General features: G+C 50.4%; 1 protein-coding gene across 2 annotated transcripts in view; it reads left to right on the top strand.

Annotated features, from left to right (window-relative positions):
* The window catches only part of SHROOM2 (shroom family member 2), a 153,869-nt gene that overhangs the window by 59,531 nt on the left and 78,686 nt on the right, over positions 1-15,652 (top strand). For both annotated transcript variants that reach the window (XM_081792565.1, XM_081792564.1), the window contains exon 2: positions 14,419-14,570. In XM_081792565.1, the coding sequence (XP_081648691.1) occupies positions 14,419-14,570 (152 nt within the window). The remainder of the gene's footprint in view (positions 1-14,418; positions 14,571-15,652) is intronic.

Here is a 15,652-nt window from a genome sequence, read left to right as displayed (position 1 = left end):
AGGCCAGGAGGAGGGCCGCCAGGCCCGCGGCGGAGGCAGGAGGAGGCTTGTGTGGCGTCCAACGGGAGCGAGCCAGGTACAGTGTGTGCATGTCCATGATGGGGGCGGCGGCCTGAATGGAGGGGACCTGGCCAGCAAAGCCCGCAGACAAGAAAGACCATTTTCTGTGGGGAGAAAGAACAAAGGCTTCTTAGTTGCGGGTGTGTGATGTTGGGACAGGACCCGTGGTGCCCAGAACAACAAGGCCCGCTTTGCATGGTAATGATGGGCCTCATTAAACACGGTGGCTCCACCTGGCCCGATGGGCCTTGTGCGTGGCTGCCAGTCACCAGAGAGCCTGTCCCTGTGAGGCTGTCTGCTTCTCACCACGGTGGATGGGGTTTGCGGGGCAGGCGTGAAAATGGGATTTAGGCGGTGTCTTGCTTTTCGTGCAGATGTTCACGAGAGCTGGCATGGTTGTCCCGGATACTTAATCCTTTCTCTAGAACAGTGGCTCTGAACTAAGGGTGATTTTTTTGGGGGGTCCCCTAGGGGGCATTCGGTAATATCTGGAGACATTTTTAGTTGTTACAAATCGGGGTGACGGATGGTCCTGGCATCTAGTAGGTGGAGAGCAGGGATACTGCTAGTAAATATTTTGCGCCCAGCACGACCCCCCACAACAAAGAATTACCCAGCCCCAGTGTCAGAGGTAGAGAAGTGTGACATGATATTCCACCATGAGCCGTCCCATAGTTTACTTTTTGGACATCTGGGTTGTTCTGGGGTCTTAGGTGTCATTGATGATGCTGGTGTGGACATTGTGGTATGGGCCCGTTGGGTAACATACAGTCACACTGATGAGGTATAGGTTATGCAGTGTGGTTTCCCACGTGGTGACATTGATCCCACGTGGTCACATCCATGTAGCCTACAGGACTTGCAGGCATTGAAGCAGCCCACGTGTCCACTGACAGGTGAAAGAATAAAGAAGGGGCACCTGGGTGGCTGTCGGTTGAGCGACCGACCGACTTTGGCTCAGGTCATGATCTCACGGTTCGTGAGTTCGAGCCCCGCATTGGGCTCTCCGTTGACTGCACAGAGCTTGCTTGGGATTCTCTTTCTCTCCCTCTCTCTCGTTGCCCCTCCCCCGCTTGTGCACGCTCTCTCCCTCTCTCTCTCTGTCTCTCTCTTTCTTAAAAATAAACATTGAGAAAAAATAAAGAAAAGGCATATATGTACAGGGAATATTATTGAGCTTTAAAAGGGAAGGCTGCTATGCATCATGTGCGGTGGCATGGATGGACCTTGAGAGCTATAACCAGGCGAAAGGACAAATACCGTATGATTCCACTTATGTAAGGTGTCTAGAGCAGTCGGGTTCCCGGAAAGAAAGAAGAGTGGTGATTGCTGGGGGGCAGGGGGGGCGGCGAGAAGGGGACTGGGGTATTGTTCGGATATAGGGTCAGTCGTACAGGGTGAAGTTTTAGAGATGGGGTATACACGATGTGTTTATACTTAACGCTACTGAACTGTGCACCTTAAACACAGGGTTTTTAAAATTTTTAATTTTAATTGAGAGAGAACCAGTGGGGGAGGGGCAGAGAGAGAGGATAGAGGATTCAAAGCAGGCTCCATGCTGATAGCAGACACCCAGACACAGGCCTTGAACTCATGAACCGTGAGATCATGACCTGAGCTGAAGTCTAACACTTAAGCAGTTGAGCCACCCAGGCGCTCCGTGCCTTAAACACAGTTAAGAGAGTAGATTGTGGCGCATGTGTTTAAGCACCGTCGAAGAGCTGCAGGTGACCCCGTTTTCCTTTCAGACACTCTGTGCTCCTGTGCGCGTCACTGAGCAACTGTGCACCCTGGGGGGGCAGACCCTCCCTTTTCCTGCCTGAGGGCGCTAGGGGGCGACAGGGAACGTAGGCATTGGGAGCCGCACAGATGATGAAGACATATTAAAGGAACTAGAGCTCATGGAATTGTGGGAGAACGTCCTCAGGGGGCATGTTGGGCAGCAGGAAGGCCTCTGATAACCCATGTCCACCCGGCTTGGGAAGACTGAGGGAGGCAGGCCCCTCGGTGTGGCCGGGCATCCCCCTGGCGTGCCACTGGTCTCGCGGCCCCAGTGTGGAGCAGTGGCCTGTGAAGACGTCCTGGGGCCTCCTGGGCCCCTCTGCAGCCGTCCCTTGCTGACTGTGACCTTGTAGAGACCTTGTCACCAGTAGAGAATAGTGTTGCTGTATCGCTTCTGCCTCCCATAGTTGGGCAGGTTCATTCTAATGCTTAGAACCATACAGAGACGGAGATTCTGGAAAATGTAGTTCCCATTTTAACCAAGAGGACCCACTACTGACGCCTAAGTTGGAAACACCTTTTACTTATTGAACCCGTTCAAAGGGCCACCTGGGGAAATTCGTGTTCCTTTTTTTCCCCTTTGCTTGACTGCAAATCTGTGGTATTTAAACCACAAGTATTTTCAAGTATTTGTATCTTGAGAATTTATCATGTAAATCATGCTTTTTGAAAAGGGGGAACTATGGTCTGGTTTCTACATAATCCACTTAGGCTAAATTTTTGTAAAATATCATTTATATACTGTGGCTTTGTCTACTTAAGTTTTCTGTGATGCTATTATAGCTAAATAATGGAAAAAGGAAACTTTAAGTTAGGTTTAAACAATAGCATCTAGGATAACTGAGCTTTGGGATTTTTTTTTTTTTTTTTCTTTTTCAAACAGCCTCAGGAAAGGACTTAGAAACTATTGTACCTAAATAAATAGCTTGGAAAATTGTAAATGAAGCATTCTCCCTTACCACTTCAGCCTTATTTCCTAGTGTTAAAATCAAGAATTGGGGGGAACCTGGGTGGCTCAGTCAGTTGAGCTTGGGACTCTTGATTTCAGCTCAGGTCATGATCTCAAGGTTTGTGGGTTCAAGCCCCACGTCGGATTCTGCACTAACAGTGCAGAGCCTGCTTGGGATTCTGTCTCCCTCTCTCTCCGCTCCTCCCCCACCCATGTTTTCTCTCACTTGCTCTCTCAAAATAAATAAATAAACACTTAAAAAAAAAATCAAGAATAGAATCATTAGGTCACTGAAGCCTAGCCAGGTAGTTCCCCTTGTTACACCAACAAATGGTAAGTGAAATAATTTGTGAATATGCTTGTGTAATACTTTAGAGTTTACAAAATATTATTTTTTTTAGGTGACAAAACAGACAAAAATGAGTGACTTTAAGTTGACTAGTTAAGTAAATGGAGGAGTCAAGGCTTTTTTTTTTTTTTTTTTTTTTTTAGTTTGTTTATTTTGAGAGAGAGCACGAAAAGCGGAGAAGGGCAGAGGGGGAAAGAGAGAATCCCAAGCAGGCTCTGCGCTGTCAGTGCAGAGCGCGATGTGGGGCTGGAACTCACAAACCACAAGATTATGACCTGAGCCAAAATCAAGAGTGAGACACTTAACCACTGAGCCACCCAGGCGCCCCTAAACATTTTATTTTTTTAAGTAACCTCTACACCCAGTGTGGGGCTCGAACTCAAAATCCTGAGAGCAAGAGTCCCACACTCCCACCTCTTTTAATCCTTCGCTGATGCTCATCATCTCCTTGTTCCCTAGCCGGCCCGTAATATAATTTTGCTGCTTGGGCCCCGCGGGTGTATGTTACTGCACTTGTCACGGGGAATTTATATCTGTCAGTGTCCAGAGAGGAGACAAACCATTCAGTAATTTGGACAGGAAATGCTTCATATAAAGCAGGATTCGGCAGACCGGCGACATACAACACAGTGTTCTTTGTCTTGTCGGTTGCACAGAGTCGAGCGCTGGCTGTAGGCTGCGAGGCCCACGAAGCCTAAACTGAAACACTGCTCGCCGTGCGGCTCTTTACAGAAAGGTTTGCTCCCCCCCACCCCGTACAAAAAAATTATTACCTCTTAATGGATAATTACTCGAATTGACAAGTAAAGAGGACTGTAAATGCAGAACCCCGGCTATGAGGAGCAGCCACCACCCCCGGGGCTGAGGCGGGTGAGCGAAGGAAGAAGACCTTAGAAGTAGACCACCCCTCCCGCCGGGAGTCAGGCCTCCGTGGGGCGCGTGTGACCGCGTACCCCCGGCAGGGGCCAAACTCACGGAGTCGCAGAGCAGCAGGCGGGCGGGAGGCTGCCCCCGGCTGCCTTCGAGGCTCAGCAGGGAGCGGGGCAAGGGTGCTGCCGGAGCCGGCTGGCGTGCCGGTGGAGAAGCCTCTGGGGAAGGCACTGGGGTGACGCTGCTAAAACTTGCCGAGAAGCCGCCCGCGCCCCCCAGCGTATCCGCGGAACGTGCCAGGAAGCTACCGTGCTACTGGGCACGCCAGGTGACTGCCGCGCCCATTAATGTGGCGATCGTGACTATTATGCCATGTGACTGGCGAGCCACGTGACTGCCATGTTCACGTGAGTGCCGCGCCCTTTGACACCTTCGCGTGGCCGCCACGCCCATCACTGTCATGCTCACGTGACTGCCACGCCCACGTGACTGGCGCGCGCGGTCCTACCTGCCACACCCATGTGACTGCCCTGCCCATTAACTGTTGTGATCACGTGACTGACGCGTCCCTGACTGCCACGCCCGTACTTGCGTGTGGGCATAATGGCCACACCCACATGAAAGCCATGCCCCCAAACGGTCATGCCCACGTGACTGTCACACTCACGTGACTGGAGGATGGCCATAAAGGCCTCGCATGTGATTCCCTTGCCCATTAAGGGTTGGGTCCCTTTGACGCCCTGCCCACGTGACTGCCACGCCCATATACCGTGCTCATGTGACTGCTGTGCCCACGTGACTCAACGCCCATGTGACTGGCGGGTCGGCCTAATGGCCGCCCTTAGCTGTGCCACCCACATGACTTATGCCCTTGTGACTGCCACATCCATTAACATGTGTCAAGCCATGCCCACATGACTGCCTTTCCTCTTGACTGCTGCGCCCATTAACTGTGGAGTCCCTGACTGCCACACTCGTGAACTAATGAGCCCATGTGACTATCACATTCGTGTGACTGCCTGACCTGTCCACATGAGTGCTGTGCTCATTAACGGTCACGTCGGTCTGATGCTGGGCCCACGTGACTGCCACACCCATTAACTGCTGAGCCCAAATTACTGCCATGCCCGCGTGACTGCCGTGCCCATTAACCGCCTCACCCACGTGACTTTTGCTCCTCCAATGATGTCCGTGCTCCCGTGACTGCCGCACCTGTTAACTTCTACCTCCACGTGATGCTGCACCCACGTGACTGCCGCCCCCATAACTACCATGCTCACATGACTGCCACGCCCACGTGACTGACGTGTCCCTTGACTGCCACACCCATTCGCTGTCACGCCAAGTGACTGCCTTTCCCATTAACTGCCGAGCTCGCATGAGTGCCACACCCACGTGACTGCTGTGTCCATCAGCTGTCTTGTCCTCGTGACTTCCACTCCCGTGTGACGGTCGCGCCCATTGACTGTCTTGCCCACGTGACCCTAGGCCATGTGACGCCATGCCCACGTGGGGCCTCTCCCACGTGACGGGTGCACCCACGTGATGCCGTGCCCACGTGACTGCCGCCTCACGGGAGCAGGTATAGAGGAAGAAAGGCCGCAAGTGGAAAGGGTGACGGAGTCCCCTTCTGGTGTCCCTCCCGTGCCCTTTGCTGACGGTCCTTACTGGTGCCTGCGGCAAGGAGAAGCGGTCACAGGGCCCCTCTGCGGGATCTTCAGGGGAGGTCGCGGAGGGCAGAGCTAGAGCGGAGGCTGCACATTGCTAACCGGCAACGTGAGAGCCGGAAGTCTTCGTGTCCCTTCTGGCCTGAACCCTCTCTGACACGCGAGGGTGTTTAGAAGATGCTCCTTGGATGTGGCTTTCCGGAAGCCGTCCCTTACGTGCGTAGGCCTCTGTTCCTCGGATGCAGGGACGATGTGGTGTTGAGGACTTTGCAGAGTCCTCCTGTCCCAGACCTTTGCCCCGTAGAGAGGAGGCCCCGCTCGGGCCTCATCCGGCCGCAGGCGGGCAGGCGGGCAGCCGGGCCCGGGCTCAGGAGGAACGCTTCTCCTTTGGCTCCTGGCGCGGCTGGCCTGGCTTCTGCGCTGTACTCCCGACCGCCAGATGCGGAGCCCCTCCTCTGCCGATTGTGCTTGAGCCGTCCTCCAGATTTCGGTTTCCGTCTCTGGCTGTCCAGTGCAGCCTCCAGATCTTGTCCTCCTCTTCCGTGGGACTTCTGCCTTGACGCTTTTGTTGGCCACATCCCCCCTCCGCGCACGAGCTCGTCACCCAGGCGTGTCTTCCTTTTATGTATCTCGTCGGCCGGGGTCTGGCCGGTAGTTAACCTGCCTTGGTCCCGTGCAGGCCACATTTGCCTTTCTTTTTACGGGGTCTCACGTGACCAGCTCTCCTTTTAGGGAGGCTGAAAGGAACGTGTTAGAATAGTCAGAGCGAGCCGTCGCGTTCTTAAATGCCTCGGAGTAAACACCAACTCGCTCACCGGGAGACCAAAGCCCAGGAGGTGGGTTGTGGTTTCTTTTGTTAGTTTTAGGGGGGGCATCGTTTTGTCTTTTCTCTTGCTTTTTGATTTTGGTTGTCGACCATGAGGAAAAAGAAGAGGTGTTTTTTTTTTTTTCTTTCCACAATTGAGATTTTGTTGGTGGTTTGATGATCCGTACACAGACATTTCATTTTGTCTAGATTGTCTTGAAGTTTATTTATCTATTTTGAGAAAGAGAGAGCATCCCAAGTAGGCTCCACAGTGTCAGCACAGAACCCGACATGGGGCTTGAAATCACAAATAGTGAGATCGTAACCTGAGCTGAAATCAAGAATCGGACGCTTAACCGACTGAGCCACCCAGGTGCCCCTCATTTTGTACAGTTTTTAACACAGATACCAAAGACCTAAAAAGATGTAGTCTGTCACTCTTATGTAAACCGTTATTCCGGTGACTTTACAGCTTGAAATGTGGAGGCAGATTTTCCTTAGGAAGAGATAAGTATCAGCATCTTGTGTGTCGATAATCTGTTCAATCACAGCGCTCCCCACCTCATTCACAATTCACAATTTAACATCCTAAACACGACTTGTTCAAACTTCCAGGTTTTTCACGGCACACAACCAAAGTGTTTAGGGAAACTGGGCTAGCACGCTCAGGAACTGAGCGCACCAAGATCAGGGAATGGTTTTCTTTAGGAATTGTGGGAAGAGAGGTAACTTTCAGTGTTCGAGACACACGAAATACACCACCGTGCCTCCAGATTGCCACGTAGCATGCTTTGTACTGTCGGCTGTAAAAACTGCTCCCCTGACCCGTGGAATGTTAAGCTGACCCAGACAGCCAGAGCCTCCTGGGATTCCATATCTTGCTCTTTCCTGGTTGTACTAAAAAATACATAACCAGCGAATGATTTTTCCTCTTAAAAAAAAAAAGTTACACTTAACTTGGATGAGGTGAGATTCCCTCCTTAAAAATATTCCCAGACTTACTAAAAAGCTTACATTTCCAAAATAGCGATGAAACTCCCCTCTGGATTCTGTAAGGAGACAGGGCCCACCAGTAAGACGTGGCGTGTGATCTTAGGCTGGGCTTCCTTCACCTCTGCTTCTCCAGAGGCTGGGCTCTCCTGAAGCTTTCGTTCCTCTGTTTCCTCAGGTAGATCTGTAGTTTCTTGGCCAGTTCCTTCAGCCTGTTTTCCCATTTGTTTGCCCTTTTTTTTTTTTTGTTTGAAGAGGTTTTGCTCCATTTCCACTTTTGCTGGTGCAGGTTTTAGCTGACAACTTGCGTGTCTTCTCTGGGGCTCCCTCACCGCCCCTGCACCCGAGTTGACCTTTCTCTCGGGCATCTTGGCCGTGGAGAGGGTGCCGGTCGGTCCCGAGATGCCGAAGAGCCTTCTAGAAGCTGGGCTGCCTGGCTTGTGTGGCTTCTCTCGTCACAGGGGAGCCGGCAATTATTACTTGTTTGAGTCTCCAACACGTTTAGGTGGAAGTTTCCAGTTTTCAGTGGGCTTGTCTGTTACCAGAGATACGCACTCAGGTTATTTCACTACTTGATACTTCCCCTGGATGAGTCAGGTTTCCTTTCCGAAGCTTTTTGGTTCTGGGAGAATGAGTAAAATACCGAAATTAAGCAGCCTGAAGCGGTGACGTCAGGGATTGCCCCGTCTAACAAAAGGCATTGCTTTGTCATGCAGGTCCTGTTGTCTGGACCATTCTTGAGGTAGAACTGATAAGTTGCACGTGTGATTCGTGGCCTTTGAAATAGGATATTAGACTCCGTGTCGTTTTCCTCCTTTCATTCTGATCTCTGGCCATCGTGATTTTCTGAATCACTCGAGCACAACACCTCCGCACCACTGGCTTCTTTCCTTTGGCCCATTGTGTCCATCTGTGACCACATCGTGAGGTCTTCCCTCACAGCGTCTAGAGTCCTTGCCCACGTTCCTGTTCTCTGCCCTGTGTCGTTTTGAGCCCTCGTTTCTGTCCAGCGCCAAGATGGAGGTGAGGATCTTCGTCATCGCCGCCTTGTTCTTAGGCAGAAATTCATTTCACGTGTTGTGCCTGCAAGGTTCATCTTCCACAAATACTTGCGTGAATACTATCATTTCCCTACTTCCATGCCTGCTTTCTCTGGGCCTTCACTGCCTACGGGATATTGTCCCAGATTCTGATTCAAGCTCAAGTTCCTAATCTTCTCCCTTCTGCCCTTATCTTCAAACGCCCTCTTATGAGAGCTTTACACCCTGCCAGGCTGACATTCCTGTGACACGCCTGGGCTTCCTGCCCGTGCCCCTGTCTTCACGTCAAGACCCGACTTAGGGATGTCCTCCCCTAAACATGCACCTCCTTTCAAGTTGTGTTCATGGCCCTTCCCATTTGTGAAACTGCATTTCCGCCCCCGAGACAGAGGTGAACGTTGCCCCTCGTGCTGCCCCCTGCATTGGACGCGATTCCTTTCAGTGTATGTCTGGTCCACTCCCAGACCCGATTCTTTTGCCTCTGTGGGTCTTCATTCCCGATCATCTGTAACGTCCGTTCCAAGAAGTATGAAAACTTTGTTCCAAAATGACTCTTGGGCATTTAGGTGACTCAGTCGGTTCAGTGTCTGACTTTGGCTCAGGTCGTGATTGCACGGTTTGTGGGTTCGAGCCCTGTGTCAGGCTCTGACCTGCCAGCATAGAACCTGCTTTGGATTCTCTGCCTCTCTCTCTCTCTGTGACCCTTCCCCGTTGCTGCTCGCCCGCTTGCTCTCAAAATAACTAAATGATAAAAAATAAAGGCTTGCGTTAACTGTTTCTCCCCACTGCTGTTTCCAGACAACATATTCCTATAAGAAGAGTAAGGCCTTCTTGACGTCACGGGACATCTCAGTTCATCGGGACGGTGAGCGTGGGTTTGCCGTACGGAATGCCAGTTAGTGACTCCGGGTGGAATTTGTGGACTGGCGTGGGCGCTCGGGACTCCCGTTCTGTACGTGTGAAGGGCGTGCCACGTGGGCCCGCATCATGGGCACGGCAGGGTTTGTCTCTGCCCGCCTCCCGTTGTGCGGGGGACTCTTCTGGGTTGGAGCAGGTGACCTTGGCCGGAACTACCCTGCTGGTGGCTCCCACCCTCTGTCCGCGTAGGCGGTCGCCCCTACTGGTTAACAGTGCCAAGCACGGTCCTTTGTAGCGCGTGGCCCTCGGGACGGAATGCCCATCAGCGTTGGGTTTGGATACACTGTCACGTGCGGGCAGGCAGAGTCCTTATCCTGTGCGGGTAGCACCGACTTCAGGTTTGTTCTTTGCCAAGTTGAAGCCTAATTAATCCCACCTGCTGTGAGATGTTGGTTGGGGGAGGGGTATAGAATGCAGGTTTTCAAAGCTGCTTTTTCTTTTACAGCTTCTTCCCCCAGGAGCACAATAAATATCAAAGAGAAACTTTGTCTTGGGGAGGAAGCCAAGGGCGGGGGTGCAGGGGGGAGGGTAAAGCCCCAGCTACTTTATCTCCCAAACCCAGACCGATTTTTTTTTTCTGGGAAGTGTAGGTGGAGTGCTTAGGGCGAGGCCGAAGGAGGCTTTGGAATGCAGTCTTCCTTTATAGAGGAGAAACTGGAGAAGTCTTTACGGATGAGAGGAAGTAACATGGTGTTCGTCTCCGTGGCGAAGCCGGAGGTCGTGACGGGGCTTCACGGGAGTCTCGCACAACTTGTCCATAGAAGGGTTTGTGGGGATGACGCGGAGAAACCCACCAAGTGGTGGCTGAGCCAGACTCCGGTGACGTGTCCCCTCCAGGGCCTGCTGCCTTAACAACTCTCGTGAGACCCTGCAGGTCATTAGTCACGGTGGTTTTGCCTAAAGACGTTCTCTTTCACTGCAATTCAAAGGGCATTACTGTAGGGAGGACGCTTCTGTTCACTCTTATCGTGGGGTCAGGATCTTTTCTTGTAGATACAGAAGAATGTGTGACTTTTAGTATGCTAAATGTGTCTGACACAAAACTCACCATTTTAACCCCTTTAGAATGTGTGATTCAGGGGCGCCTGGGTGGCTCAGTCCGTTAAGTGACAACTCCCGGCTTCAGCTCAGGTCATGATCTCATGGTTCGTGTGTTTGAGTCCCGTGTTGGGCTCTGCACTGTCAGTGCAGAGCCAGCTTGGGTTTCTCTCTCTTCCTTTAAATAAATAAATAAACTTAAAAAAACTTGTATGTTCTGTGGCTTCCTCATGGTACCTGGCCCTTGTGTGTTGTGATGAGTCTCCAAAAAGTGCATCCTTCAAGGCTGCACCAAATGCCATGGGCTCTGTGAAAATGTTCCTGGAGGGTCCATCCACACCATAGAGGGCAAGCCGACTTCTCACTCGTCTGGTACTTCATTTATCTGTCCCTATATCTCTATACTGCAACTCAAAGCATCGTCTCCTCTCCTGGGAGCTTGTTAAGGATGGTCTTAGAGACGCAGAAGTTGAGGCCCCACCCAGGACCTGCTGAATCAGATCTGCATTTAAAAAACATTTTTTTAAAGTTTTATTTATCTATTTTGAGAGAGAGGGCATGAGCAGAAGAGGGGCAGAGACGGGGTGGGGGGGTAGAGAGGGAGAGAGAAAGAGAGAGAGAGAGAATCCCAACCAGGCTCCACACTGCCAGTGCCGAGCCTGATGCAGGGCTCAAACTCACAAACTGTGGGATCACGACATGAGCTGAAATCAGGAGTTGGATGCTTAACTGACTGAGCCACGCAGCCACCCCCAGGTCTGCATTTTAAACCCTGGGAGACTTGTGTGCACATTACAGGTTGAGAAGCATTGGCCTCTAAGCCTAGAAATGTCTTCGAGGCGGGAACTACATCTTGCAAGACCCACCCACTGTCCAGTATCTAGCGGTTTTTTGCATCGTACTTGCTCTGTAGATGGTTACTGAAAGAGTAAGTACAAACTCTGAACACAGATGGCTTTTTTTGCACTCATGCCACCAAAGCATTTACCTAATGGAATTCAGGCAATAGTTCACTGGGTACAGACCCAAGTTACCATCTGCATGTGTTCTGTATTCTACATTTTGCCCTCCAGATTGTGTACTTAGCGCCAAGAGGAGAGAGAGAGAGGAGATGAAACTGACCCAGGCACGCCTTGAATGCTGCCTTGAGGGCCTGCAGCCTCTGGGTCCCTGTTTTGGGGGACAGGTGCTGGTCTTGACCCCAGCCACCACAGTGCTGCGGGCTCTGGTGGTGACCCCAGCCGGAGCGTTGGTCAGCTTCCCCTGGGGGCTTTCCCCGCACGGGCAGGGTCGCCGGCCGTCCTCGTCAGTGTGAACTTTGGTGGTGGAGGCTTCTGCGATGCTCAGCCTTTCTCCTTTATCTCCTGTGGTTTACCTGGTGCCCTCTTTCACCAGCGCTCTAATTGCTGGGGATCCAGGGTTCCATCTCTGTGGTTATCTGCCCGTGGCTCTGTCTTCTGTCCGGGCAGCCTCCTTCAGTCTCCCCAGCCCCCTGGTTTGTTTTTTTTTTTAAAGTTTTATTTATTTCTGAGAGAGAGTGAGTGTGTATGCACAAGCCAGGGAGGGGCAGAGAGAGAGAGAGAGAGACAAACAGAATGGAAGCAGGCTCCAGGCCCTGAGCAGTCAGTACAGAGCCCGACACGGGGCTTGAACCCATGAACCACAAGATCATGACCTGAGCCGAAGTTGGACGCTTGACCTACTGAGCCACCCAGGCACCCTGCCCCTCAAATCTTTAAATATCTTCTGCTTGGGGTCACTCCACGGGTGGGCCACCTTTCCCTGGATGCTCTTCTCCCACAGCCAGCTGCCCACGGACCCTCCACCTGGACAGCCCCTTGGCCTCTCGCACAGGACGTGTCAAAAACCTAAGCTCTCCACTGAATGTCACCTGCACTTTGTACCTGGCTGAGCGTGTAATCTTGGGCAGGTGGAAATTTATTTACAACGTGTCTGTTACTGTGTTGGGATAAAATTGTCTAGACTTTTGAAACCAGTTATTAACAAAAATATGAAGCCATCCATTCGGTTAAGAAGTAGTCGTTTACTTGCATCGATGGTGTTGACTTGCAATGAATAATTGCTTGGTTAACCTGAGAGTTCAAACGTCGTCCTTAGATTTAAGCGGAGATTTGAGGCAACTATCATTCACTTGCAGAACTGAGGCATGTAAGTTGCTTAGTACCCAGTTTTTTAACCCGGAGGAAAGATGTACTGCTCTACTGCTTTGTGAGGGCTTTGTAAGTAACTGTTAGGTTGGCCGCGGCAAACAGTCAGGCAGTGAGCTTTCAGACTGTACACAGATACTCTCACAAACGTTAACTTTGTTCACCGGTTTTCCTAGCAGTTTGTCAAGGTAATTGCTTTTTGGTATACAACTGGGGTTGGCAAACTGTTTTGTAACAAGCCAAGTAGTAAATATTCTTGGCTTTGTGGGCCAGGCTACTCATTGCTGTCCTGTAGCAATATGTAAGCAAGTGGGTGTGGTTCTATTGCAGTAACATTTTATTTACAAAAAAGGGGGGGGGGTGCATCTGGCTGGATTTCGCTCATGGGCCATAGTTTGCCAAGCACTAGTAGAGAAAGCAGGCAGGGTTAATTGCTGCTGAGATTATTATTACTGTATAGAAAAAAACTAGGTTTAGTATTTAAAGACCAAGATTTCTCGGGGCGCCTGGGTGGCTCAGTTGGTTAAGTATCTGGCTCTTGATTTTGTCTCAGGTCATGATCTCTTGGTTCATGAGTTTGAGCCCTGAGTGGAGCTCTGTGCTGACATCACAAAGCCAGCTTGGGATTCTTTCTTCCTCTCTCTGCCTCTCCCCTGAGTGTGCACTCTCTTTTTCTCCCTCTTAAAATAAATAAACGTTTTTAAAAATGCCACATGTTGCAGAATTCTTTTTATTTGTTTAAATGTTTAATTTTTTAAATTTATTTATTATGAGAGAAAGAGAGAGAGCACAAGTGGGGGAGGAACAAAGATAGAGGGAGAGAGAAGCCCAAGCAGGCTCCATGCTGCCTGTGCAGAGCCTGACACAGGGCTCGATCTCATGAACCATGAGATCATGACCTGAGCCAAAATCAAGAGTTGGATGCTTAACCGGCTGAACCACACAGGCGCCCCATTGTTCATTTATTTTGAGAGAGAGAGAGAGAGTGCAGGGGAGGGGCAGAGAGACAGGGAGAGAGAGAATTCCAAGCCGACTCCACATTGTCAGCACAGACCCCAATGGAGGGCTCTATCCCACAAACCGTGAGATCATGACCTGAGTCAAAATCAAGAGTCAGACGCTTAACCACCTGAAATGCCCAGGTGCCCCTGTAGGATCCTTTTTCTGTGAGCTATCCAGCAAGGGCAAATGCATAGAGACAGGAGGTGGGTTTAGTGGTGGCCAGGGCTGGAGGGGATCAGGAGGTGACTGCTCACGGCTACCAGGTTTCTTCTAGGTTTAGGACGTGATGGTTCCACAGTTCTGTGAATATACTAAAAAGTCATTCACTTGTATATTTATATGGGTGAGTTTTGTGGTATTCGAACTCTTTCTCAGTAAAGCAGTTACAAGAATCTAGGCCTGGGATTAATGTATGAGAAACAGTACATAATAAAAATAATCCATCATTATTGTTTGGATAAAGGATTTCCAGAAAAGGGCCCTGTATCTTTAGATCCACCGTTTTGGGTCGTGCGTGTTCCGGAGCGCATGCGCTCTTTCCTGTTCCCTCGGTGAAGGTAGCCCAGGTCCCCGCAGAGGCAAGCGCTGGGTGAGGGATGTGTCCCTCATTCGTCAAATAGGAATCCGCGCAGCCTGAGGGCCTAGATGGGGTCCTGGCCGATCGCAGAGCCAGTCATAGAGCTGTGGGCGGCACACGTCACAGGCACGTTGCTCCTGGCTGACTTCTGGGGACTTGCTTTGCTTGTTTGGAGGCTCATGGCACATGCCTCTTTGTTGCAGATTGAAGAAGGAAGTAAAGCTGCGGCAGTGGACAAGTTACTGGCCGGGGACGAGATCGTCGGCATCAACGACATTGGTCTCTCAGGGTTTAGACAGGAGGCGATTTGCCTGGTGAAGGGCTCTCATAAAACCCTGAAGCTGGTAGTGAAAAGGTAAGACCCACGCCTCGTGCCATTTTCACAAACAGAAGTGAGTAAAATAGCAAAAGGTGAAGCCAGGTCTGCTGATCTGTATCACTGCAAGCAAATCCCAGTTTGGACTTAAGAGGTGTGTGTGTGTGTGTGTGTGTGTGTGTGTGTGTGTGTGTGCGTGCGCGCGCGCGCGCATGACCACAAAATTCTACTCCTTGGCCAAGGGTGAATCCAGCATCCAAAACTTAAAAGATGCCTTCTTCTAGTACTATGCATTGTTTATTTGATACATTAAGTGAATTTGAATGCTTTTTTCTTTTCTTTTTTTGATTTAAAATCAAGTTAGTTAACGTACAGTGTGGTCTTGGTTTCAGGAGTAGAACCCAGGGATTCATCGCTTACATATGACACCCAGTGCTCATCCCAACAAGTGCCCTCTTAATGCCCATCACCCATTTTCACCACCCCGATCAACCCTCAGTTTGTTCTCTGTATGTAAGAGTCTCTTACGGTTTGCCTCCCTTTCTGTTTTTATCTTATTTTGCCTTCCCTCTCCTGGGTTCGTCTGTTGTGTTTTTTAAATTCCACTTATGAGTGAAATCACATAATATTTGTCTTTCTCTGACTTATTTCGCTTAGCATCATACATTCTAGTTCCATCCACACTGCTCCAATGGCAAGATTTTATTCTTTTTCATCACGATGGAACATATTCCATTGTATACATAAACCACATCTTCTTTATCCATTTGTCAGTTGATGGACATTTAGGCTCTTTCCATACTTTGGCTATTGTTGATATTACTGCTGTAAATACTGGGGTGCATATGCCCCTTCAAATCAGCATTTTTGTAGCCTTTGGATAAATACCTAGTAGTGCAGTTGCTGGGTCAGAGGGTAGTTCTATTTTCAAGAGCGGCTGCACCAGTTTGCGTTCCCACCGACGGTGCAGGAGGGTTCCCCATTCTCCACATCCTCGCCAGCATCTGTTGTTTCCTGAGTGGTTATTTTAGCCACTCTGACCGGTGTGAGGTGGTATCTCATTGCGGTTTTGATTTGTATTTCCCTGATGATGAGTGACGTTGAGCATCTTTTCATGTGCC

Source organism: Panthera onca, chromosome X, assembly GCF_046562875.1.
Source record: "Panthera onca isolate mPanOnc1 chromosome X, mPanOnc1 haplotype 2, whole genome shotgun sequence".
Taxonomy (NCBI): Eukaryota; Metazoa; Chordata; class Mammalia; order Carnivora; family Felidae; genus Panthera; species Panthera onca.
Note: the sequence above shows the minus strand (reverse complement) of the source record. Positions and strands in the feature narration are given on the sequence as shown.